General features: G+C 34.4%; 1 protein-coding gene across 18 annotated transcripts in view; it reads left to right on the top strand.

The window, feature by feature from the left end:
* The window catches only part of C2CD5 (C2 calcium dependent domain containing 5), a 93,916-nt gene that overhangs the window by 53,373 nt on the left and 13,001 nt on the right, over positions 1–27,542 (top strand). For all 18 annotated transcript variants that reach the window (XM_057318788.1, XM_057318787.1, XM_057318786.1 and 15 more), the window contains 12 exons: positions 187–301; positions 3,124–3,219; positions 6,322–6,513; positions 10,275–10,461; positions 13,987–14,151; positions 17,541–17,681; positions 19,668–19,731; positions 20,455–20,516; positions 20,734–20,832; positions 21,324–21,413; positions 21,895–21,982; positions 22,925–23,011. In XM_057318788.1, coding sequence (XP_057174771.1) covers positions 187–301; positions 3,124–3,219; positions 6,322–6,513; positions 10,275–10,461; positions 13,987–14,151; positions 17,541–17,681; positions 19,668–19,731; positions 20,455–20,516; positions 20,734–20,832; positions 21,324–21,413; positions 21,895–21,982; positions 22,925–23,011 — 1,386 coding nt within the window. The remainder of the gene's footprint in view (positions 1–186; positions 302–3,123; positions 3,220–6,321; positions 6,514–10,274; positions 10,462–13,986; positions 14,152–17,540; positions 17,682–19,667; positions 19,732–20,454; positions 20,517–20,733; positions 20,833–21,323; positions 21,414–21,894; positions 21,983–22,924; positions 23,012–27,542) is intronic.

Genomic DNA, 27,542 nt, shown 5'->3' with positions numbered 1-27,542 from the left:
GTAACATTAAATTAAAATGTTAAGAAGCATTTTGAGAAATAACATTTTAAACATGTGAAGTTGGTTTTAAAATCTGTTATAGACCAGTATGTCTTTGCCTTCCAGAGTATGTTTATTTTAAACATTTCTTTATCATATAGACAATGTGCTATTGAGTAGTGAACAGATTTAAAATTTATTTTTCAGATGAACCAGAAACTCGAGATGCGTGGTGGGCAGAAATCAGACAAGAAATAAAATCACATGCTAAAGCATTAGGCTGTCATGCTGTAGTGGGCTACAGTGAATCAACTAGCATCTGGTAAATGATAATAACTTGATTTTCTAGATGCTGTAATTTACAGATTGTCATCTGAAAGGGTAAAAGGTTTATGCAAGTATAGAGAAAAGAATTGTGGCATGATCTAGGAGCATGGCCTTAGGAGTACATCAGACCAAGGTCCACGTGCCACTTTTGCCACTTAATTGCTGTGAAACTTTGGGAAAGTAACTACTCCTCTGAGCCTCAATTTATAAGTTGAAATGGATATAAGGGCCACCTATCAATTAAGGTTATTGAAGAACTAAATGAGAATTGATACTGGCACATAGCACGTATTAATTTTAGGCCTACTGTACTCCACTTTGTGACCCTGCTAACTCCTTCCTCTGGCATATTGGGACCCTTGATCTGTTGTAAATTAACTGCCATTTTTCTTTGAAGTTCGTCTGTAAACTCTTTCTGCCTTCTTTTACTAATTCATAATGTAATTTTCTCATACCAACACATCATCCTTCCTAGCTCTGCCGAGTTAGGAAGGGACTTCCATACTCTTACTCTCAATTCCTTTTTCTCCTACCTTTCGTTAGAACAACCTTTCTTACTTTAGAGTCCTTGCTAGTTCCACAGTTCATACTTTTCTACCTCTAAAACATTCTTCCACCTTTCTTAATTCTCTGCTGTTTCCACCAGTTGAACATGATTACCCTCCTTCTAACAGCTTGACCTTGTGCTTTCTCATTCTTAAGTCCTCCTCTGTCCTCACTTTCAACCACCTTTTGGACTTCATTATTGCTCAAAATGTTTCCCTTTAAAAATGTGAAACTATAAAATTTCGCTCTTGGATCACAGCTTAATATTTTCTTTCCACCCATCTCATTTGTCCATTTACACCTGGTTTGTTTTGATCTTACCTTAACCAAGACTTTGCCTAGTTCCTTACTCAGGTGCTGATTTAACTTGCTGACTGCCATTGATGAACCCTATTTTCAACCCATCGAAAAGTTTATAACAGATATCATCTAGAAGCTGTTTGACCTTCTGCTGTCTTATATTTCCACCTGTTCTTGGCTAATTCTTACTGTCCGGTGTTACATGGGTAATTCTCTTGTGCATATGGTAGTCATTATTGTTAGAGAAAAATGGTTAGACTCCAGTAAATGTGGACATTACAGAGCCATGCTGTTTCATCTTCTGAGGGCCCTTTTCTTTTGCTGACCATGTATGATATTCTTGTGCCTTTCTGTCCCTAGTGTAGCTGTTCTACTCGTGTTAAACTAATAATTTGTTATGCTTATCCTGCCTTACTTTCCAGTAGACAGTCTTGGCTCATTCATAGTTTTAGTGTCATATGCTTTCAGGTCCTAGGGTTATGGTTTTAAAAGTTGTAGTGTTTTTTTTTTTTTCCCCTAAGATTTTATTTATTTACTTAGAGCAGAGGGAGGGGCAGAGGGAGAGAGAGAATCCCAAGCAGACTCTGCGCTGAGCACCGAGCCTGACTCAGGGCTCAGTCCCACGACCCAGAGATCATGACCTGAGCTGAATTCAAGAGTTGGACGCTTAACCACCTGAGCCACCCAGGTGCCCTTAAAAGACATAGTTTTTGCCAGGGGGATAATGAGAAGTACAACACATTTTATGATAGAGATATCCCAGGATGCTGTGGGATCCAGAGGGTTGGAGTTTAGAAATAAGATTGGAAGAAAGTGTTAATGAAGTAACTGAAACTTAAGCTAAATCTCAGGGGATGAGTGTGAATTATGTAAATGAAGAGAGGCGGCATGAGGGGAGTGTTCAAGCCCAGAAGAACAGCACACAGGGAAGGCAGAGGTGTGGATTCGGTGTGGCGGGGGACAGGTCACAGATAGATGCAGGGGTACAGAAATGAGTCCGTTTACTTAGAAGTTTGAATTCATCTGATTCAAGCTCCTTTTTTCCCTCTGGACCTCAAAAAAAGTCTTTGTATTTAAATCCTATGTACTAATTTTTTTTTTCTGTTCTAATCCATCCTATTTACTATTACTGGATTAACTCTCTGAAATGTACTTCTGCTCTCATAGCACCCTGTTATTTAATTCAGTACCCTCAGTGGCTCCATATTATTCCTTGACATTTCTCAGTGCCCACTTGAACATTTTGAGCCTGGGCTCTCTCTACTCAATTGCTGATCAAGTGACCATTTCTTTCATGTCCTTTTAGGCTTCTGGTCCATTTATACTTCGTTTCCATCATTTTGTCCCTGGACTGCTACTTTTCTCATTTGCTATGGGTGATCTCATTCAATAATTCTATTGATTATTTAAAATTAGGTGATATGTAATAAAGAATTCTTTCAAAAATCACTTTTTATCATACATATAATGATGTACTTTAAGCTCCATTTAGTGTTGGGTATTGTTTCAGATACCTTTTGCTATTAAGTTTAAGCTGCAGCAATACTGATATTGATCATTCCATATTAGGCTTTTAAAGTAATTTTAATAAACTTTAATATGCATTTAAAGAGTGCTTTAATGCAGTTTTATAGATTATTGCTGAATTCAGCAATATACTTGTTACTACTTTTATTTTGAAACATTCCAGTATTTATCAGTTTATATTTTAAAGGAATTTATTTGTCATTAATATTATACTTTATCTTTTACACTTTTAAACTAATAACTCTGGCCCTTTTCATCTTAATAATTATTTCTATTTTTTATCCTAGGATAGGAGGATAGGAGATAATCCTATGATATTATTAATATTTAGTAGAGTCTAACTTGAGTTTAAATTGTCATCCTTATAGTCACTTTGATATTTAACATTTTCCAAAGCTAGGTTGCCTGAAGATATTAACTATTTTATATTTTTTTCTTTTATAGTGAAGAGGTCTGTATTTTATCTGCATCCGGCACGGCAGCTGTACTCAACCCTAGATTTCTGCAGGATGGCACCGTGGAGGGCTGTTTGGAACAGAGGTTGTCATGGCAGCCTGGCTTATTTTCTATAAGGGCAAAGAAGGGAGAAGTTGACTTTTAACTTTAGAGCCAGGATAGTTCTGTATGAGGGTGGGTTACAGTGGTACAATGTAGAAATCAGGACCAGGCACTTTACTGCTTTTTACCTAACCTGTAGCAACAGAGAAGTATTGAGTTCTGTACTACCGTGACATGCCTTATTATAATTTTCCTAGTATCTTTTTTTTTTTTTAAGATTTTATTTATTTATTTGACAGAGGGAGACAGCCAGCGAGAGAGGGAACACAAGCAGGGGGAGTGGGAGAGGAAGAAGCAGGCTTCCAGCAGAGAAGCCTGATGTGGGGCTCGATCCTAGAACCCTGGGATCACGCCCTGAGCCAAAGGCAGACGCTTAACGACTATGCCACCCAGACGCCCCCCTTGTATCTTGATAAATTACGTGTGTGACTATCAATCAAAGAATTTCAAATATATATTTTTTTGTTTGTTACAGTATAGAAATTAATTTTTATTTTTTTCCTTCCCTTTGTCTTACCTCTGAAACAGAAAAAGGTCATGAAACAATTTGCATAAAGAAAACTTATAATTTATAAGCAATCTATATTGTACCAAAATTATATATAAAATTTCCTGGGAAGTGAAGTATAACTTTAATGTTTGTAAAAGAGAAAGTAAAAGTGAAATTATTACATAAAATGAGATTACTTTTTAGTTTATTTATTCATCCCTTAATCTGTTGGCTTCCATAAATGTCAAAAATGCTTTCCATAAACAGATGAAATTATCAAATATACATACAGAAAACTATTAGTTTGGTGCCAGAGTATACCTGGATAATACAAATTTTAATTACCTCTTACTCCACTGTATGCATATTTGTATTTTTTTTAGTATAAATTCTCAAGTCTCTATACAACAAAAATATTCTAGGTCAGAAAGGCAAACAGAGGGGCGCCTGGGTGGCACAGCGGTTAAGCGTCTGCCTTCGGCTCAGGGCGTGATCCCGGCGTTGTGGGATCGAGCCCCACATCAGGCTCCTCCGCTATGAGCCTGCTTCTTCCTCTCCCACTCCCCCTGCTTGTGTTCCCTCTCTCACTGGCTGTCTCTATCTCTGTCGAATAAATAAATAAAATCTTTAAAAAAAAAAAAAAAAAAAAAGAAAGGCAAACAGAAGACCTTGGTCAGTTTCTTCTTTAGCTTGTATTAAAAATGGATTTTGACCGTAGTATATTATAGAGCATTGAAAGTCATCATAAATAGGAAAATAGGGGTGTGGGACATTTCGAAGTATAGTAAAAATCAGAGTGTTCTGTTGAGAAAACTGCAGGCCGGTGAGTTGTTCCAGTGCTGCAACATAGTTCTGACACATGTCAGTTCATTTCATTCTTGAGTGGATAGAAGCCTGATTTAACAAATGACCTTTCCCATGCAGCTTGATTATTTTGGCATTGTGGCTTGGATGGATACAGTGAATTCTCTTATATGGCAGTCTAGCACAACAGATACCAACCCTATCTGTAAAAGAGGAAAATGGCTTTTTTTTTTCTTGCTATAAAATTATTTCTGCTTACTAGAGATAATTTAAAAAATATAGGAGAGTGCAAGGAAGAAGGCACTCCCCATGATCTCAGTACTTAGAAACAATCCCTTTTGTATATTTCGTATTTCAAATGCTTTCTTAAATTTAAATTCTTCTATTTTTATGCCTGTGATATTACATCACTTAAGTTCAAATTTCTTTGAGGTGTTTAGTTAAAAATTGCCAAAGTTTTCATCCTTTTATGCCCCTTTGCAACATATAGGCTTTGGTTCAAACAACCTGACATTAGAGTCTGAGGTCAGCTACTTAGTATTTAGTGTGACTGAACAAGTGACTTAGTGTCTCAGGTTAGTTTCAGGCCAAGAAGAACTAGTTTTTGTTACTGTTCACTGCATATTATATTGCAGGGGGTGTGTTTAGCTATGTTTCTTGCTTAATCTCAAAGAAAACGAGCCTTTCTGGGTAGATATTATTCTCGTTTTCTAGAGGAGGCTCTGAGAGCTTAAATGACTGTGCAAGGTCATACATACAACCCCACTTAGAATCTGTTTGATTTCCCTGTTACTTCTAATATACCAGAATGCCATCTCAACAATAAAAGAATAATATCTGGGAGTGATTTTAGAAGGTTATTGTGGATATTCAGTGAAATAATGTGTACACAAAATTTACAGGAAGCCTGACTTGTAGTAGATATCGTAAGAGTTTCCTTTTTTCTTTTTAATTTGCCCACTTGCCAGGTTTCAACTTCTAACAGGTTGCTTTAGCTTGAAGTAAGTTGAGAACCCACATCTTTCCAGAACCCTAGAAGGTGTGGCTGTGTGGAGTTCTCCATGGAGCTTCCTTCTCCTTCCATTTCTGTTGTTCCCCTAATTTCCTCAGATTTGATGAGTGAAAAAAATACTTAATCATTCTGAAATGAATTAATAAACAACATTATTACAACAAACAGTTGATAATGATTGGGAAGGTTGTGTGTTGTCATTTGTGGTTTATATATGATATATGTGTTGTTTGTGAAACAGGTGTTATGGTTTCTCAAATCTTAAAGCAGTCATTGGAAATTAGAAACATTAGCTTATGCCTATTTTTGACTTTTTCAATTTTTAAATAGGTTTGTTTTTGATCATAATTTTTTGTTGTTGTTTCAAATTGTTAGGTTGTCTGGTTAAAGAAGTTTTTTTTCCTTGGAAATTTTTTTGTGACTATATTTGAGTTATATTTGTCAGACAGTAGTAAAATATCACCTGTATCTAACCACCTCTTTTTATGTTGTATCACAAAGAACAAGCTTTGGGATAATAGTGGTTTTTGTCAAACATACGAATTGATGCAATTCAGTGGCTCCTTGTGTAAGTCTTTTCTCGCATATGAAAGTGTATGGTTCTGATTTCATGGTCATTTTTAATTCTTAGTAGTCATAGTGGTACTCTCATAACCTACTGTGGTAGAAGTTGTGGTGTAGTTTATACATAATACTGAATATGAAAAATGTGTGTTTGAAAAAAATGCTTAGAATTTTAAAGAATGCTTTGTTTTTTTTCCTTGATGTATTCATATAGGCTAGAAGAAAATTTGCCTGCAGGCTGTGGATTTTGCCACATACCATATGATGAACTGAATATGCCATTTCCAGCTCATCTCACATACTGCTATAACTGCAGGAAACAAAAAGTTCCTGATGTTCTCTTTACAACTATAGACCTCCCAATAGATGCAACAGTTATTGGAAAAGGTTGTCTTATTCAAGCAAGGTATATTCGTGCAAATAGTATTTGGGGTCCTTGAAAGAGTTCTGGGGTATGAAGTCAAATAGACCTGTTTCAAATGTCAGCTGTACTGTTTCGTACCTGTGTGATCCTGGGCAGGCTGGGCAGTGCTATCCGAATCTTGTATTTAATCACATAGAAAATTGGGAGGAAGAGTACACTCTTTATGAAACTCAAATGAGTTCATATGCAAAAGCAGTTTTAAACATTTAAACATTTAAATTCTGTACAGATGTTTATTATTATGAGGATTACTAATTAATTACTAATTACTAATTAATTAATGCGGCTTTGTTTTAAGGACATTAAATATGTAATACATTTTAGAAATTGATTTTTTTTTCTTTTAAAGAACGATGCCATGTAGTGTTTCTTTTTTTACTGTATTTAGCTGTTAACAGTTCCTTTTAAAGTGTACTGGAGTAGGAAATGCTAAGTTGTGGTTGGCATACAGGAAGCAGCTATAACTGTCTAGGTCACTAACAACTGCCAGGTTACCAAATCCATCGAGCAGTTCTGTCCTCATCTTACTTGACATCTCAGCAGCATCATACAGTTGATCATTTTCTCCTTCATACTCCTTTGACTTCATAGTGCCCCCTGCCACCCACCCCCCAGGTTTTTCCTACCTTTATGTATAATCCTTAGTCTCCTTGTTGATTCCTCCTCCTTTTCTTGATCCTAGAAGGGCCACGGGTCTGGACCCTCTTCTCAAAGCTCTCTCCCCAGTTGAACTCATCAACTCTTATAGGTCTGTGCGCTTTCCATATGTCTGTGACTCCCAGATTTACAACTCTAGTCCAGAACTTTCTTCTGAGCTTCAGACTCATATACTTTCATACCCTATTTTGAAGTCTTGTAGGCATCGCAGACTTTGTTCTGAATTGAACAGCTGATTTTCTTCACTTATTTCATATTAGCTTCTTTATTTTATCTTATTATTTATTAATTTTTAAAAGATTTTATTTCTTTATTTATTAGAGAGAGCACAAGCAGGGGGACTGGCAGGCAGAGGGAGAAGCAGGCTCCCTGCAGGGAGCCCCATATGGCACTTGATCCCAGAACCCTGGGATCATGACCTGAGTCAAAGGCAGACTCTTAACCTACTGAGCCACCCAGGCATCCCTACCCTTCTTTATTTTAATGCGTGATCCCTCTGCTCTGTCTAATTCTTCATGCCAAATATGGTATTCTTTGACACTGTCCTCCTGCCTAACTTCCTGCATCAGAGTTATCTTAAAAAGTTGTGTTGAGTTTTATTTTCGAATATATTTCTGATCTATTTACTTTTGCTTTCATTTCCTCTTACATCTTAGACCTTCTATTTGGGATTGTTTTTCTTTTGCTAATACCCTTTAGTATTTATTTTTGGTGGGTCTGCTGGTGGTGAGCTGTCTATTTTTGCTTGTCTGAAAATACTTACCTTGAAAAGATATTTGGGGCTACCATTTATTTTCTTGCAGCACATTGACGATACGCTTCCATTGCCTTGTGGCTTTTATTGCTACTGTTGAGAAATGATCTATTAGATTAACTTTTATTCCTTTGAAGGTAGCCTCGCCCCGCCACCCCCAGGCTATGTGTGAGCTATTTGTCTTTGGTTTTCTGCAATTTCCCTGTGAAATGTTAGGTATGGAATTCTTTTATCCTAATTGCTGTATATTGGGTTTCTAAATCTATAGATTCTTTCATGTGCTTTAGAAAATTTTTAGATATTAGTTCTCCTATGTTTCATCTCTTCTCTCTTCTTGATACTGTAATTAAAAATGTTAGACTTTCTCACTGCCTCCTCTGTGTTATTCTCTTGTCTGTATTTTCTTTTTGTCTATGTCGTATTTTGGATACTTTCTTATCTATCTTTCAGTTCTTTAATTCTTCAGCTGTCTTTAATATTCTAGTAAGCCCAATAATTGGGGTTTTAAATTTTTGATAATCTATTTTTATTTCTATAAGTTTTAAGTTGTTCTTTTTCAAATCTAATATTATATGTTATAGCCTGTGACTAATTCTTTAACGGATAATTTTAATATCTGAAATTTTTTTATATTCTGCTATTTGTGTTCATTATTATTCATTGTGTTTTGTTTCCTTAGACTGTGATAGGCTCACAGAAAGTTGCAAAAGTGGTACAGAGAATCCCATGTACTCTTAACCCAGCTCCCTCATTGGTGACAATTTATATAGTTGTAATAGAGTATCGACTAGGAAGTTAACATTGGTGTAATACTGTTAACTATACTACAGACCTTACTCAGTTTTTACACTTTTTAAAACTTGCATTCATTTATGTATTTGTGTGTATATGTATAGTTCCATGCAACTTTATCCCACAGGTAAATTTGTGTAACCACAACCATATAGTTAAGACACAGAACTGTGTTCCGTGACCACAAAAGAACCTCCTTATGCTGTCTCCTTATGTTTATGCTCTCCATTAACCCCTTGCCCTGGTCCTGTGATGCTTTTAAGATTCTTAAAAATGTATAATTTATCCAGTTTTTTGTTTGTTTGTTTTTGGTAGGAGGTATTTAGTGTCCATCAGCAGTTTTCAGAGTGTCATCCCTAGACCAATAGCATCACCATCCTTGAGAGAACTTACAGAAATGCAGATTCTCAAGGTCTACTCCAGACCTATTGAATCAGAAACTCTGGGGATGGGTCCTAGTAATTGTTTTTTAACGAGCTCTCAAGCTAAAGATTGATAACTACCAACCTACCAACCTAAATACCCTGGCTTATCTGTTTTGGGATCTTTCCTTCATCTTTACTGCTACCTTTTTAGTCTAAGCTCTCATTGTCTGTCACTCTAATTGCTTTTTGCTACCATCTCCTCATCTGTTCTATCATCCTTATTCCATGTTCGGTGTGGCAATACAAATGATATCTTAAAATATAAATTGGATCATGTTACTGCTTAAAACCTACTTGGAGTTTCTCATTGCTGGTAGAATAAAATCAAACTCCTTACCATGACCCGTAAGCCCCTAATATGATTGTGCCCCTGCTTAACTGCACCCCCATCCATACTACTCTCACCCTTGCTCACTTCACTTTAGCGTAGCAGTCTCCTTTTGGTTCTGCTAATATGCCAGCCCCATTCCGTAATTGCCTTTCTCCAGCTCTCTTGGTTCCATCTTGTTTTTAAGATCCCAGGTCAGGTATCATCTCTCCTGTAAGGCCTTCTCTCTAGTTATTCCCACTCACTTCACCTGGTTCATTTTCTTCAGACACCTGAGTCTTAAAGGTAATCCAGCGTTACGTTGTTTCTTTGTTTATTCCCACCCCCCTCCACTGGAATATAACCATGAGAACAGGGACTCTGTGTTTTGTTTGTTGATTAGCGCTCACCGCCTAGAACACTGCCTGGCACATGGTAGATACTCAGGAAAGTTTTGTGTTCTTTTAATGAGTAAATTTACTTTTTTCCTTTGCTATCCATTCATCGTATGATCACATGGAGTTATGAAACCTAAGATTTTAAATTATATTCTGTAGTGATTTTGATAGGTATTTTTTTCATTTCTAGAGATTTTGAGGTTTTTCTTTTTCGTTTGTTAAAATAGGACTTTTAGCAAAAGCATACACAATGAAAAAAATGACAGAAAAGATTATTGATATAACTTAATAAACCCATTTGCAACAAGTAAATGTTTTATTAAATACACTTATAGAAAGTTTTTAAAAATGGACATTTCTTAAGATGGTAGCAAGAAACTGACTAGTGAATAAATGATTTTCCTTAACAGGTTATGTCGCTTAAAAAAGAAAGCACAGGCAGAAGCAAATGCCACAGCTATCAGTAATCTGTTGCCATTTATGGAATATGAAGTGCATACTCAGCTAATGAATAAACTAAAACTTAAAGGAATGAATGCTTTATTTGGACTGAGAATTCAGATCACAGTGGGTGAAAATATGTTGATGGGGTTAGCGGTAAGTTTAGATATTTTGGTTTTGTTTTGTGATTCCTGCAGTTGTAATAGATTCTGTTTTGTGTGATTCAAAGAGTCTTTTAAAGGGACTTATTTAAAGAAATTGGCATTAAGATCTTTAAGGGTTGGGGACATTATAAAAAGTAAAAAATCTGGTGATAGGTTTTTAAATGTTTTATTTTTACAATTATTTATGAATTATTTAAAATTCAATTAATAAAATAATTACATTCAATTTATTTATATTATTATATTTTTATATTCTGACCATAATCTCAGTAGTCAGATTTCTAAAAATTATCATGTGTAGCTTGTTTAGTAAGCTGGTCATCATTGTTCTGGACTTTATTGTCTTTTATGCATTGGTAAAACAGGGTTTCTCCTCAGCACTGTTGACATCTGGTACTGGAAAACTCTTCGTTGTAGGGGGTTGTCTTGTTCATTGTAGAATGTTTAGCAGCTACCCTAGCCTCTGCCCACTAGATGCTAATGGCTTCACTTCAGTGTGACAACCAAAAATGTTTCCATACATCACCAGATGTCCCTGGGGGAAAATCACTCCTGAGGGGGAGGACCACCATGCTAAAATAATCTTTAGCTGTATGGAGAAAATAAAGCAATACCTATGAAACACTGCCTACTACTAGATAGAGAATTAAGTTTCATCATAAATGTGCACCTGTGGTCAACAGTGGAATGTGCAATAAAGTACGTGTTTCTTTTCTTTTCTTTTTTAAGTATGTTTTTCTTAAGTGTTGATAAATTATGAGGCAGTGGAGGGGTTCCTGGGTGGCTCAGTGGGTTAGGTGTCCTACTCTTGATCTCGGCTTAGGTGTTGACCTCAGGGTCGTGAGTTTGAGCCTGCACTGGGCTCTACCCCGGGCGTGGAGCCTACTTAAAAAAAATAGGAAAAGAAAAGTTGTGCGGGAGTGGAAAGCTCTTTATCTCAGCTTTATGCTTACCTTGGCTTATTAGAAAAGAAGTTCTGACTAGAAAGTTGTCAGTGGGGAAAGCAAGAGTTGTCTTTATAAGTCATCTGAGACCCAGAGAACTAGGTGCCTGCAAAATACATATTGAGCAGGTGGAAACTGATTAACAGTATTCATGGAAGTCCTCTCCTATTTTAGACACTTTGCTAGCTAGAATCTTTGTCTGTACACTGGCACTTTTCAAATTGGAATTCTCTGCCATTTTTCTGAGATGCATAAAAATTTAATTTAAAGAAATTTATAGAACTTGAATTTTTTTCTCAGTATGCATTTGTAGATAAAATGCTAAATTATTTCCTGTTCATACATTTACAAATATGTAAATTTCTGTATGTAGGGGATAATTGTGTGGTAATGATAAACTAATCAGGTAATCACGATTTTTTAACAAGAGAAATTTGCAATGATTAATGAAAGTAATCTGATTTATATTAAAATATTTGATATCTAGATTAACTTGTGAAGAAAGTGTTCATTATAATTCATTCATCTAAAACCTCACATGCTTAGCAATTATTATAAATGTATAATTTGGGCTGAATACAGAACTGTAGTTATTGGTGGGTGTCTGTGAGAACTAAGAGCTTAATTCAGATTCAAAGATTTAAAAAGCCTTGTGCCAACTGTTATCAAATACTTCTGATGCTTGAGACCCATGAAACTAGTTCGTGTAATTTTTTAGTGCCTGCCTAGAATACTGCCTTTTCTGATTCTTGCTGATCTTTTCCTTCTTGACCACTAGTGACACTCATAACTATTTGAGATTTTGATCTTTGTGCTGTGGTTTCGCTTGTGCACTTAAATCTCGAGGCCCCAAGAGTAGATTCCATGATAATGGATCTCTGATGAATGCCTGCTGGATGTCTGGCACTGTGCTACTCCAGAAGGAATGCAATATTGTCTTTACAAGAGGGGAAAATGGACGCTATGATAGATTGAGACTTGTCCAAAGTGGTGTGATTACATGTACTGGAACTGAATTTCCGAACCTAGGCCTGTCTTATTCCAGAGTCTGTGTTCTCAACCATTCTGGGCTGTTGCCTTGCTAGTGAGCGCAGTTAGAACGTGTTAGAGATGGTGTGCTAAGGTTTCATATGGCTGGAGGGGTTCTGAGGTTGAGCGTTAGACACTGGGTCATACACATAGTCATGGACACTAACGAACAAACAAGGAGAGAGACCTTCTGAGGGTCAGTCTGATCTGCTGAACAGACGTCATCATAGAGTGTCATACCCTTTTGAGGATGGACTTTCACAAAATTGGCATTTGATTAGAAAGAGTATCCACACAGGAGTGTCCGACTCTTGATTTTGTCTCAGGTCATGATTTCAGAGTCATGAGATTGAGCCCTGCGTTGGCTCGATTGGGCATGGAACCTCCTTAAGATTCTCTCTCCCTCTCTGCTCCCTCCCCCACCTCACTTGCATATTCTCTGTTCCAATAAATAAATAAATAAATAAATAAATAAATAACAACTCACACAATTCAAAACACACAAATATCCAGAGTTGAAAGAAAAGTCTTTTCTTGTCTACATTCCACTCCTTCGATGTTAACAATTTGATATTTATACTTGTATATATATTTTTTGCTTTGCTTATATAAGCATGTCTAAATGTAAATGCACATAGATGTGTGTGTGTGTGTGTAAATATCGTGTTTTGTATTTCCCTTAATAGTTTTCTAGTACTGATGGTATGTGGTACGATTACAGAGTCAGAAATGAGTAGTCATTTAATTAAATATTTAAAATAAATCTGTATTAAGTAGTTTCCTTCCTTGGCAATTATGAAGGTAGGGTGGTGTCATGAAAGGTTCTTGGGTTTTAGATTTTTTTTTTATTTGAGAGAGAGAGCTTGCACGGGAGCGCATGAGGGAGAGGGAGGGGCAGAAGGAGAGGGAGAAGCAGGCTCCCTGCTGAATACGGAGCCTGAGGTAGGGCTCAATCCAGGACCCCAGGATCATGACCTGGGCTGTAGGCAGACACTTAACTAGCTGAGCCACCCAGGTGTCCCAGCTTCTTGGATTTTAGAGTGAGAAACATACTCAAATCTCTTCTCCATGTTTATTGACAGTGTGATCTTGAGTAAGATCCTGTCCTTTCTGAAGTTCAGTTTCTTCACTTGCTTTGCAAAAGTTTCCCTTTTACTTTTGCCACTTTAAAGGGAAATTATTTACTCATTCATGAAACATTGACTTTTTAACAATTTTTAATCTTTTTTTCTACACTGTTTTTTCAATGCAATTTATTTTTTACAGTCATAAGGTAAAATTTTAGAAGTGCTGTTGGTATGCAGTGAAAAGTAAATCCTTCTTTCATTGCTGTCCCACCTGCCTACCCAGGATTCTCGCCAGAAGCAACCAATTCCTGTTACCAGTTATGTGTTTCTGTGCTCTTCCAACATATGTTCAATACGTGCACTGATGCTAATTATCTTTTTCCTGTAAGACAAAGACAGCTTTCCTATATATGAAAACTTAAGGACTGTTATTCTTTAGATATTTTTTCTGATTATTTCCCCTGTTATTTTTACAAGTCGGCCACAGGTGTGTATTTAGCAGCTTTACCAACGCCGGGTGGCATTCAGATTGCTGGGAAGACTCCTAATGATGGCTCCTATGAACAGCATATTTCGCATATGCAAAAGAAGATAAATGACACAATTGCTAAGAATAAAGAATTATATGAAATCAGTCCTCCGGTAAGTAGAATAAATCTACATTGTGACTATGTAAGTTATTGTCTAGGGGTTAGTTTATTTTGGGGTTATCTTATTTTGGACATAAAATATCTTTTTTTCACTGTTGAGATTTGCTCTCCTCATTACTCCTTCTTTTCACTCCCTTTACAATCATCTCAAATGTCTCCTTCTAGGGAGCCAACTCTGACTACCTTATTTGAAAATTGTATTCTCCCATCAATTTTTGATAATCCCTATCCCTCTTCTGTGTTTCATTATTTTTTATTTCTCTTATCTGTGTGTGTGTATGTGCGTGTGTGTGTAAACACATATATGTTTTTGATTTTTGTAATTGCTTGTTACTCCTAGTAGAATGAAGCTCCATTGGGGCTGTATTCCTGAGGCCTGGAACAGTTCTTCCTGGTAGTAGCCTCTTGATAAATATTGCTGAATGATTAAATAAATGGTTTAAATGTTCGTTTTTAGTAAAAAGAAAGATTGCTTATCTGTATGATTAAAATAGTGAAAGAATATGCTATTTTTCAATTTTAGCTTCTTTCTTGGGATTTTTCTTCCAGTGACTTCCATCGTCAGTCTTTGATACCAAGTTTGTAGTAGTGTCTTCTACTCTGAGGGCACATTACAGCGAGAGTCTGAATTGAAGGAAAGGAGTGTTGGAGTTGAATGAATCTATTTGTTTTTTATTAGTCTCTGATAATGAAATATTTCTATAAAAAGAAAGTGTTTGGATAACATTACTATTGTTATTATTTGATTTTACACACACTGTCGAATTTTGGTTGCTCCTCTGGGACAGTGCATCTGCATTCTAGCTTCAGGCTTACAGCTTTCTAGCAGAGTTAAGCTGAGAGGAATTTTAAGGATAGGACAGAGCTATACTGTTAAGTGTGGTAGACAGTGGTCACATGTGGCTGTAGAGCACTTGACATGTATCTGGTCTGAATTGAGAGGTGCTATCAGTATAAAATACACACTGGATTTTGAAGACTTAGAATGAAAAAGAATGCAAATTATCTCGAGTATTTTTTTTTAAATTAATTGCATGTTGAAAATGTAATCTTTTGGATATAGTGAATTAAAATATTTTATTAAAACTGATTTTGTTTCTTTTTGATTTTATTACTTATGAGGTGTGCTTTATATTTCTATTGAGCAATGCTGATATAGAGCTTCTTCAGATTCATTAAGAAAGGTGGTGTGTTTATGTACTAATGCTTAAATAACCATTGTAAAAGCTTTCCACACAACCCTACTGACTGTTTATTTGCAGTACATTATTTTTGTTTTATAATTACGTTTTGGGATTTGAACATTTACAAATAGTGTTTATGCCTATTGAGGAGAATGATTCACAAAGTTTGATGTTAAGGCTCCATGATATAAGCTGAACTCTTTTGCTTACCAGTATTTATCAACTATGTTATGTATTTCCATGCTGACCTCCCACAGGAAGAATTGACCCCCTCCTCCATTATGTTCCTATTGTTTCTGTATGTGCTTCTGTCATAGGGCCTCTTCCTTGTTATTGCACTTAGCTTTTACATGTCTGTCTGTCTTTAATATGAGCCTTTTAAAGTTAGACATATTTACAGAATGTGAATTAAATTACTTCAGCTATTCAATAAATATTTATTGAGCTTCTGTTTTAGTAGTACATTTTAGAGGAAGGAATAAATCTGTTTTGATTCTTAAAATTTCAGCATATCTGGGTTTCATGTGTTGAATACGATTGTATTTCCACAGAAAGACTAATCAATTTATGAATTTTCTAATATGTCTCCTTATTTCAGATACTAAGTGCATTATATCTTTCAGCATAACATCTCAGAATTTGTGACAAGGTCAATGTAGTAGGCCGCTGCTCATGTTACAATTTTTTCTTTTCTGTTTCTAAAACAATGTATGCCCACCCTGAAAATGTGGATCAGTGTGTTTCTTCTCTTAGGAAGGTAGCTTCGGCTGAAGTGAATGTACTTGTTTGATTTTTTGCTCAACACTGAAAAATCTTTCTAATGCAGAGGTGTAGTACCACTTAAGTGGAGATGATTCAGTCAGCCAAAGGTATCAAAAGGTACTAAACATTTAGAATAACAGTGTCAGTGGTGAAAGTTCGTTATAAATCGAAGATATATTAAATACCAGATAGTTGCTTTCATTAGGTCCATAATATAATGAACAGAAGCATAACCAAATCTTAAACTATTAAAAAGTTGTAGAAAGAAGGGTGTTATCTAGCGGGAAGAACATTGCATTCAGAGGCAAAAGAATTGAACTGGGTAGGTTCGTCACTTAGTTTTCAAGCCCAGGCAAACTGCTTTACCTCTGAACTGTAGCTCTTTTTCATTCTGTAGTCATTATAATAGGCACCCTGTCAGAATTATACAGGGCAAGTTAATTTGGGGTAAAAATAAGAGAACTGAATGTGACATTACTTTATAGATAGCTATTATGAAGTTGTGGTAGTCTTATGTAAGGTATGCACTAGCAATGAACATTTAAAGCTGCATTTTTGAAAAAGATTTTCTTATATTCCTTGTTTTTTAAAAATGTAGCTCTGTTATGCCAGCAATAGGTTATGCTTTTTATTTGTGCTCACATATTCACATTTTGATAGTCCTTGTAGCCAGCAGATATTTAGAATCTCTGGTTAGCTCTGATCTTTGGCTATGTAGTAGGTAAAAGCTTGCAAACCCGTATAGGGTTGCACCATACACTGACCTCAAAAAGATCATTGTTGTAGCTACCAAAGTCTATTTAGCTTAGTATGTTGCACAGCAAATACCTGCATAATATATGCATTATATATACATGCACACATTTATCATATTCCTCATTTTATTATGCAGAGCTTTGAAAAATTGCCAGTGGATAAGAAAAGATATAAAAGGTTAGAATCCTTTTCAGAGACTACATTTTTAATTATTTCTGGGCTGTTCAGTGTTTTAAATGCTGAATAGAAAATACTGAGCTGGAAGGACTGCCAATTCCCTACTCGTTGTGGTGTCTTCTCTGTACACTAGATGTCAGTATTGCCTTGCTATCTGTGACAGTCCTGTATGTTTATGGATTAGTGTATCAAGGCTGCTTTTAATGATAAAAGGAAATATTCATGTACTCTCTAAAAGGCTAATTAGTTATAAAAGATATAATTAAATACAGGCTGTGAATATATTTTACAGACTTTTGTCTCTACACATAATTATTAATATAAAAATTTAAAACCAAACTGAAGTGTACAAGTGTCGAATCATGTTGTATATCTGAAATTAATATAATGTTATATGTTCATTATACTTTAGTAAAAAGAAAAAGAGACTACAGTTTACAAAATAACCCCAAAACTGACAAAGACAGTCTTATATGATATAAAGCAATTGTATTTCTTTTAGGATACATCTGAAGAGATTATAGGATCACCCATCCCAGAACCTAGACAACGCTCAAGACTTTTAAGATCTCAATCAGAAAGCTCTGATGAAGTTACAGAATTGGACCTTTCACATGGGAAAAAAGATGCTTTTGTTTTGGAGGTATTACTGCATTAGATTAATTTCTTAAAGTTTTTGGAAGATAAGATATACATTATTACAGTCAGATCCTAAATTGATGTGATGTGATTTTGTATTATTACAACTGCTATAAATATATAAAAAACTTATTGTAGGAATTATAACAAATTTGAAAATATTAGAAGTTGGTAATATATTTTTTGATCAATACCAGGTACAATAATGCAGGTGGTTCTGGAAAAATTAATGTATGGGTTGAAATAAAATTAAAATAATGCTAAACTAAAAAATAATGCTAAATTCTTAGAGCTATTTTTGTAAACTTGAATGAATTTAAATTAAAATGCCGTTCTTTAACTTACTATATGTACTTGCTTCATGTGTTATAACATATTAGTAAAATTGTATCCTTTTACATGTGGTATAATAGCACTACGAAATCTTGAGTGTAGTGTTTTCTTACTGAATTCAGAAGGTATAGTTGAACTTCCATTATAAAAATACACTCAGAGCTTTCCTGGAGAATATATGTGGCATGGAAGATGTATGGAGCCTCCTACCTCACGAATCTGCTCCCTCTGCCCTGCCCTGTAAATAGCTTAGATGGAGATAGATGATCTTCCTTTGGTATTAAGGAAAGGAAAACAAATGAGGATACTCAGAAATGTTCTGGTAAGGTTCCAGTTGAGAGAAAAAATCAGATGCCTTTATTTTAGTAAAGCAGGAAGCTCATGGTAGAATTGTATTGGGATGGGATTAGAAGTTTGAAGAATCTAGAACAGTGCCCATGAACGTGATCAGGATGTCAGCCATGGAAGATGCACAAGACTTAACTGAGGTGAGAGTGTTAATTTGTAGAAAACTCAAACTGTATGCATGTATGCCTGTTTCTCATATTTTTCTACAGTCTGAGAATGAAAAAAAAATGGAGGTTGGTGAAAGAATTTGTCAGACCAAGGAGGTTAAAAGGTTCTAGGGTACTATTTGGGGTAGTGCTACTCAGAGTGTGCTGTGACTACCTATAGCATCAGCACCATCTGGAATCTTGTAAGAAATGCAAATTCTGGAGCCCTTACTTCAGACATAGTAAATGAAAATTTCAGGGTAGGGCCCAGGAATCTGTTTAACAAACTCTCCAGTGATTCTTAGCATTCTAGAGCATTTTTGATCTTTACGGTCCTGGATCCTGGCTAAGTAGAGAATGAAGGTGCATCTGACCTGATCTGATCTTCAGAAGGCTGAGAGCAAGGTGCAGATTCAGTAAGAGAAAGAGCAGACAGACAGGGTTTGTAGTTGGATCTGGGTGTGGAATGTTTTTGGGAATAGTGGGTTGAGGTATGGCCGTGACTGTGGGTAGCTAAAGTAAAGTTAAAAATGGTTCTTAAAATCTCAAGGGTTATGTGAAGGGGCGCTTGAAGTGCATGAGAGTCCATCAGACTCCCAATGTACAGATGAATGTCAGTATATGTCTATATACTGGATATATTGGATAGTTTCACTATTAATTATTAATAATGGAATATTGTGATATAAGAAAAATAGAATTTGGATTTATTTTTTTTAGATGTGCCTTTAAATTTATCCCTATGTAATTCAGTTTTAAAGCAGTTATATAGTTAGGTCAAAGGATCTTGTTTTTGTTTTTTTTTTAATTACACTTTATTATACAAGGAAAGATAATAATTGCTTATGTTATCTTTGTTAAGCCTTTTGAAACATGTCCTCATAGAGGCTTGAGAAAAGGCTCTCTCTCTCTTTTTTTTTAACTGAATATACTTTATAATGTGAAATATTTACTTAGAAGTATTTATAATAATTGTGGAGAAATTTATAGATATTAGAACTTTTTTTTCAAGTTTTATATGTTAATGTAGGGGAAAATGGCTCTGCTTTTTCTTGACTCTTATGTTTTTTATTTAGTAAATAATAAAAACAATGACGTTTTTAAAATTTGAAATTACCATACATTTAGTACTTACATAGTAGTTCTAATCTTTTTATTTTCAGATTGATGACACAGATGCTATGGAAGATGTACATTCTCTGCTTACTGATGTTCCTCCTCCTTCAGGTGAACAGAAAAACCTTACTTTTGAGATGAGACTAGTTTTATATATCAATATTTTAGGTCATAAATTATTATAGTACTAACTTTATTTTAAAGGCTTTATTAGTGCCACATCCTGTCATGTACTTTGCTGCTCCAAGGCTAAAAACTATAGTTTAAAAATATTTATGTTAGAACTTAGGTGAACTGAGGGGGTGCCTGGCTGTCTCAGTCAGTAGCGCATGTGACTCTTGATCTTGGGATTGTAATTTCAAGCCCCATGTTAGGTGTAGAGATCGCTAAAAACTAAAATCTTAAAAAACAAACAAAAAAAAGTGTAGGTGAACTAGATTTTTTTTTTTTTTTTAAGATTTATTTATTTGAGAGAGCTCACCCGCATGAGCAGGGAGCGGGGCAGAGGGAAAGGGAGAGGGTCTCAAGCAGACTCGATCTCAGGACCCTGAGATCATGACCAAAGCTGAAATCAAGAGTCAGTTGCTTAACTGACTTGAGCCACCCAGGTGCTCCTACGTGAAGTGATTTTTAATCCCTTTATGTTCATACATAAAAAAAGAAACCAAACTGGTAATTTATTAAGATGGTCTAAAGTTTAGTGATGGTATAGTGTTTTAGAAAAAAGAATAAATGGATCTTACAGTTAGAATTCTATGTAATAAGTGAAAATTGTTATTCTTTAGCATGAAAATAGGTGAAATATTATAGTTTAACTGTGATTTATTTTGACAGGCTTTTATAGTTGTAATACAGAAATTATGCCTGGTATAAATAACTGGACATCTGAAATACAGGTAAACCTTTCATAATTTTAAGCAAATACAATGTATGTGATTTTAGCAAGTTCCTTCTTAATATGTTTTCTCTTTGACCACCTTATTACAACTAAAATTTTAGCCTTTTTCATACCACATTATTTATTATTACTCATTATTTGGCAGTTTTATCAACTGTTACAGTATTTAGTTAAAAATAATAAAATGACATGCTATTATATCTCCCCATATTTAGATGTTCACATCAGTAAGAGTAATCCGATTAAGCAGCCTTAACCTGACTAATCAAGCCCTTAATAAGAACTTTAATGATCTCTGTGAAAATTTGCTCAAGGTAGGAACCTTTTGACTAACTATATTTTAGTTTAAACTCCTAAGAATTATGAAATTAAAAAAGAAAAGTGTGTATATTATCTGGAATATTTTACACGGTTGTGGGCTGAATGATATTTATTTATAAATTATATTAATCTTAACTCATCTGGTAAAATGCTAAAGCTGTCCTCTCCATCTTAATATGCCACACTATTAAAGAAATATATTTTAAGTTATTTCATAATTTTAAGCTTCATTGAAATCTATTGCATATGTGTATAATTTAAAAAAGTTTTTCTTATATTCTTATGACTTATTGATAAATATGTTTAAATCTTATTGTTTGCTTAAATATTTAAAATAATGTAAGAATACATGAAATAGAAATCAACCAGCTTTGTTTTACTTTTAACTTTTCTTTTGCCATGATATAATGTGCAGTGAAAAAATCAGTTAAAAAATTTTTTTTAATTAAAAGAAGTGATATTACTAATATTTTCTGTTATGTAGAGCCTGTATTTTAAACTGCGGTCTATGATCCCTTGCTGCCTTTGCCATGTAAATTTTACAGTATCTCTGCCTGAAGATGAATTAATACAGGTAATTAAGATTCGGTTTATTACTAAAGAAGATTTCTAGCTTTTATCTGATCTGTTTTAATATTATAAATCTGCCATAATTAAATAAATATAAAGGATTTTCCTTCAAAATATTTTTAAACAAACATACTAGAATGAATCAGACCACTTGTTTTATTTTTCTCAACTCTGCATTATTCGAAGGTAGAGTCACATTTCTAGCACATATACAATAGGACATGTACTTATCTGGGATTTCTTCAGTCCCCGTATTTTAGAGAAGGTACTTGAGCTCTTTGTGGAATAGCGAGGCTTAGGTATATATGTCAGACTCAGTTGTAGTCTAACTATCTGAGGTTATCTGTAATTCTGGTTGAGAAGCTTAACCAGCACAAGCAGATGAGCCAGTTAGTATAAATTGTTCCATTGTACTGAAGAAGATTTGTGAGAAACGTATTTTGGCAATGATTATTTTGCTAATCATATTGTTTCTGTAATTCTAGGTTACAGTCACAGCAGTTGCAATAACTTTTGACAAAAATCAGGCTTTACAGACCACAAAAACACATGTTGAAAAGTCATTGCAAAGAGGTAAACCTGTGATGGATGGGAGCATAGTTCATGTTTGTCTACAGTTATAGTTCAGTGAAAAAGGTAGATTAAATAAATGACTTGTTTCTTGAAGAAGAGATACTGTTACTTTTTCTGTTTATCAAGATAACTTTGTGGATAAGAATGTGGTTGACTTGGTATTTTTCACACATAAATAGGTAGTTGACTGGCGTTTATTTACATAGAAAATGCTGCTATTTTTTAGACTTAGGTTATAGCATATTCTGCAGTAATTTAGAGGTTTCTATCCTAGGATCTCTAGGGAGGTTCTCAAGGCATCTGAGAACATACTGAGGTAGTGGTAAGCATCATGTATTTTTCTTAGGAAAGGTCCTCAGAGTTGTCCTTTATCCAATAAAATCTAGGAAGTACCAGTCTTAATATATTACAAAGAAACTCAAATTGTTAAAAACTGCTATGTGTTCTGAAAAAAAGGAGAGGGAAGTCATATGCTTTCTAAAATTTAAGGACTTACCAGTTAAATAAAATATTCACGATTAGTCTAAAATTTTTATAGTTGATTACATTCTACATGTAAAGCATTGAATTAATGTCAAATAGAGATGTATTAAACAATTGTGTTCAGATATTTATCATAGAAATAGCTCATTTAAGTATCATAGAACCAGTATGGTACAAAGAATAGGATAATAATAGTTGCTGTTGAGTTTTTATTTAGAAGGCATTGTGATAAGAGATTTATACTTAGTATTTTTTCAAAGACTCACAATAGTCCTAGCAGGGAAGATAGCATCTCTCAACATCGTGCAGGTGAAGGAAGGATCTCCATGGGAGAAACCAAGAAGAAAATAACCAGAATAAATTGGATTGGGGGAAATATATATTTTATCCCAGATTCTTAATTAAAAAAATTAATACTAGATCATTACTAAATAACTAGTGTTTTTCTTGCTTCTCAAGCCTCTACAGATAACGAAGAACTTCTGCAGTTTCCACTGGAGCTCTGTTCAGATTCACTTCCTTCTCATCCTTTTCCACCGGCCAAAGGTTGGTTAAGTGAGGGAAATGCAAACACAAATCCTAGTTTCTAGTTCCTTTTACTTCTTCATTGTAGGCAGTCTTACTTAATCTTGAGATGAAGATTTATTCTTCATTCCCTCATTGTCTGTTTCTTCATATTCATACAGGGGAGAGAGTAATATTCCTCTTATTTTAATTTCTCAAGTAATCTCATCATAAATTATTAAGGTAATGTTTTATGTGTTGTTTCATTCTTATACTTCAAATGTATTAAAGTTTTATTTTCAGAGATCTGGATTTCCCAAAGTAACTATTCACACATGATATTTATATCTGGTAAGGTTTTTTCCAGCCACAATCGAAATTTTACAAAAAATTTTAGATTTTTATAGACAACAAAATACTGATTTTCTTCCGAAGAAATGTGGAGAGAGGTTTGGGTTGGGGGTAGTACAAGTGAGAAAGGGATGAGCTGTCTTTTGAGTGTCTTGGTTATTACTGAGGAACATTGTTACGTACTTAAAAGATACTGCCATATTTTCAAATGCAAAGTGATAGTCTGTTAACTTAATAGCAATAAACCTACTTAGATCTGTACAGTCTTTGGAGAAAAATGGGAGATGGTATTTTCTATTTCTCTTCTGATTTCAGGGCAATTTTCATTATAAGAATTTTCAGAAGTACTATACCTTATTTCGTAGCATTACGTGTATAATACATGTAGTTTGTGCTTTTTCATACTTTTTTTATTCTGAGAAATGATGCATTTTTTATTTCAAACCAAATTGACTTCTCTAATTTTTGTGTTTTATAATATAAGGGAAATTTTTTGTGATTTGTACTTCTCAGTTTATCTGATACCAAATTAGTTATGATACAGAATAGTTTTATATTCACATTGCATATAAGTCAATAGTCCTCACTAAATCAGTGCAGGGCCTGTTTATGTATGTAAATCTTGTCTCATATTTTGACGGTGAAAAGATAAGCTACTTTCAGATGCTGAACTTTCTAACATGGTAATTGTGGTCCTCTTTCTTTTTTTATCTAAATTAAAATTCTAATTTAGAACTCCATAGAGAATTTTAGCGTAGTCGAACTCCTTGAAAGAACAGAGAGGAAAAAATCAAGTCCAAAGATAATTTGAGTTCAGATTTATAAATTAAATATAGCTTCCAGAACAAAAAGAACTGTGAAGAATCTTCCTTAGAACTGACTAGACAGGGGCGCCTGGGTAGCACAGTCGTTAAGCGTCTGCCTTCAGCTCAGGGCATGATCCTGGCGTTCCGGGATCGAGTCCCACATCGGGCTCCTCCGCTGGGAGCCTGTTTCTTCCTCTCCCACTCCCCCTGCTGTGTTTCCTCTCTCACTGGCTGTCTCTCTGTCACATAAATAAATAAAATCTTTAAAAAAAAAAAAAAAAAGAACTGACTAGACAGAATTTTTTTAAAAAACACCTACTTCAATCAGAAACTTGTATTTAACACAGGGTTAATTCCAAATCACTTTTAGGTATCATTTCGTTTATCCTTACCCTGCAATGAAGGGGTGGGATGTGGTGGGGAAACCAAAACCAAAAATCTACTCAACAACAACAAAAAAGATTTGATCAATTGCTAATCTATAGGTATATATATTTATGGAGATCAGGTCCCTAATAGTTCAGTTTTACCTTGTTAATCATTACTGATTTCTGCAGAAGATTGGATTTAAATTCTGTAAATTTGTCATATCTATATTGATACCTTGCAGTTTCTGCATTAGCTTTCAAAATGTTTTCAGAGGTAATTAGAATTAGTGCTTAGTGGGGTCATTAGTCTATTTTGTACAAATGATACTCTGAACTGAAGAACAACAAAAGAAGAATTTGAGTAGAATAAGTCCTATCTGAACAGTACTTAAAATATTGCAATTTATTTTGTAGTGTAAAGAGGGGCCATAGAGTAATCAAGTAGCTGACTTCTATATCTCTTCTCAGTTCCGCTACTGCTGGTGTGAGAACTTGGGCCGATTAACCTCTAATTACCCATTAGGCCTCAGTTCCTCATCTGTAAAATGTGAAAAGGTTAAGATTCTCTCTACCCTTTAAAATTCTCTGATTCCTTGTGTTTCTGTGGTTTATGGTTCTTCAATAATTAACATGTTTCTATTATTAAAAACAAATCAAAAGCCAATTAATCAAAATCAAAAGCTAGTGTTTAAGTTACATTAAAAATTTCTAAATAGCTTCAAATCTGTTAAACCAGTAACTTTTAAACTCTGCTTCTCCAAACCATGGAGTTTCTTCAGAGGTCCCTCATGGCCTTCTAAAAGACAGGGTGGGAAGGGAGCTGAGGGGAGAGTGGAAGAGTGAGGGGATAGGTTTCTGGACCCCCTACCTGTGAACTAGAGGAGCTTTGATTCAGTATGCTTTTATTTATTGACTTTCTATACATGATTTTGTTGTAAGTGAGTCTCACAAAAAGTTTGAAAACCACTGAATCAGATCACGCTGCCATCATCATCATTTTCATACTGTTCAATAGCATTACATCTAATACTAATATATATATAAAACTTGTTATACTAAGTACTTAACTGCAAAACCCGTGTGCTTTTCCTTGAATATTACATTTTAAAATCGTCAGTAAACACTAAATAGTTTACCTGTACCTTTTTATAAATAGTTGTGTAAATTGTAGTTTATATTGCATGCTTATTTACTGTCTTTACTTTCTCAAGTCTTTTCAGGAGGACATGGGCTATACTAAATATACTTGAAAAAGTTATCACAAAGTATTTTGGAGGATTTGCGGATAGGACGGGTTTTGAAAAGGTCTGGAAAATGTAATGGAGTGTAATACATGAATGCAGTAATTGAGCACTGTAATGTGAAAGGTTTTAAATAGAGAATTAGAAATACGTGGCAGAAGTTAAGCTTAGCAATTTAGAAGTAACAGGCAAGAGAGGAAGGTAAGAGTGCTAGGAATAAGTGCTCAAAAAATTTCTCTACTTTCTTATATGCAACCACAAGAGGCTTGAAAGTTAACTACTAATATTAATAAGTAAATAAATATATAGTTTTATAGTTTTGTTAGGTCAGTTAGCTAAACTGAGCTTTTTTCCTTTTTTTTTTAATTCTGAAAACTTTGAATCATAATTTATTTTTCATGTTCTTATTTCAAATATGGTGATTTATTAAAATTTTTTCTTTTATGTTGACAGAGTAGTTTCAAGAGCTATGCACAGTATATTTATTAATACTTCCATCTTTTAACTTGTAGATAAACCTTTCTGATAATTATCTTTTTATGTTACTGAAAATGAGTGAATATTATGTGAAGAAAAGATGTTTCGATTACATGTATCCTAATTCACTGTGTAGAGTAAGCCTGGGCCTGAATTGTCCATCCATGTTCAATTTTTTCCTTTCATCTTTTGTTATATTTAAGTTTTGTTTCTCAAGGTAATAAAATGGTTTGATGTATGTCTCAAATTTACAGTTGATTCGGTTACCTTGCTCTAAATATTTGATTTTTTTGATTTGAAATATTAAAAGGTGCTGAGCCTGAGTAATTTCTTCCAGGAAATTAATCATGTGAAGGTCATCAGAATTCTTGATGACTACTATGAGGAACATAGATGATTGGCATCGATGTAAATTACTTATATGAGGCTGTATTATGAGAAAAAGAGTGGTATAACATTTTATACCACTCCATGATGTTTTTTCCTCATCAATATCTATACTTTAGTTTTCTGAATATTTACTCCTTTACTCTGAAATGGTTTTAAGCGACTTTAAAAATGTTATAAAGGGATAGAACAAATACAGTAAAAATGGAGAATCTGAGTGACAGTAATCTGGGTGAAAAATAAAAAATAAGATTTGTTGTACAGACTGTAGTTGATCTCAAAACTTTTATTCATGTAGTTTTTATAAATGGCTAGCTTATTATTTTTGATACAGTCTAAAGACCTAAATCTCAATATCTTAGATACCATACTGTGGGACTTAAGATCTTACATAAATATGTGTGAATCATGTGCCACTATAAATATATCTCAAGTACTTTATAAGTTTAATCTATAATAGGATAATAGTTTTCATTAAAATTCTGAGAGTTTAAGCCTTTAAAAAGATGCAATTAATAAGACAGTTCAGTTTTTATATACTGTTGAACAAAACTGTATGGAAGAAAAGTTTTTTATACCTACCTTGTTCCTGCTTTCATTTTGCCTTATGCTGGGGTGATAGCCTCTTGTTCAATGGCATAAGCTATAGGCTGGCAGGAGTACTCTTTTCATTAAGCAGCTACCAATTAACATGACAAGCATAGGTAAAATTCTGGATTTCAGTATAAAAATAAAACCCTCAATACACTGTACTCCGTAATTAGGTATTCACATTTGAAGTTTTTTTATCTTTATTTTTATTGAGGCTAAAAGGGTTATTTTTTGTTAAGCCAAATTTGATTCTAAAAGGTAGTTTAATTTTTTAAATTTAATGACTTGCCTTACATTTTTTTAAAACTAGTGATTAGAAATACAAACCTATAAAAACTACAAAAGTTAACTT

This window comes from Ursus arctos, unplaced genomic scaffold (assembly GCF_023065955.2).
Source record: "Ursus arctos isolate Adak ecotype North America unplaced genomic scaffold, UrsArc2.0 scaffold_26, whole genome shotgun sequence".
NCBI lineage: Eukaryota > Metazoa > Chordata > Mammalia > Carnivora > Ursidae > Ursus > Ursus arctos.
Note: the sequence above shows the minus strand (reverse complement) of the source record. Positions and strands in the feature narration are given on the sequence as shown.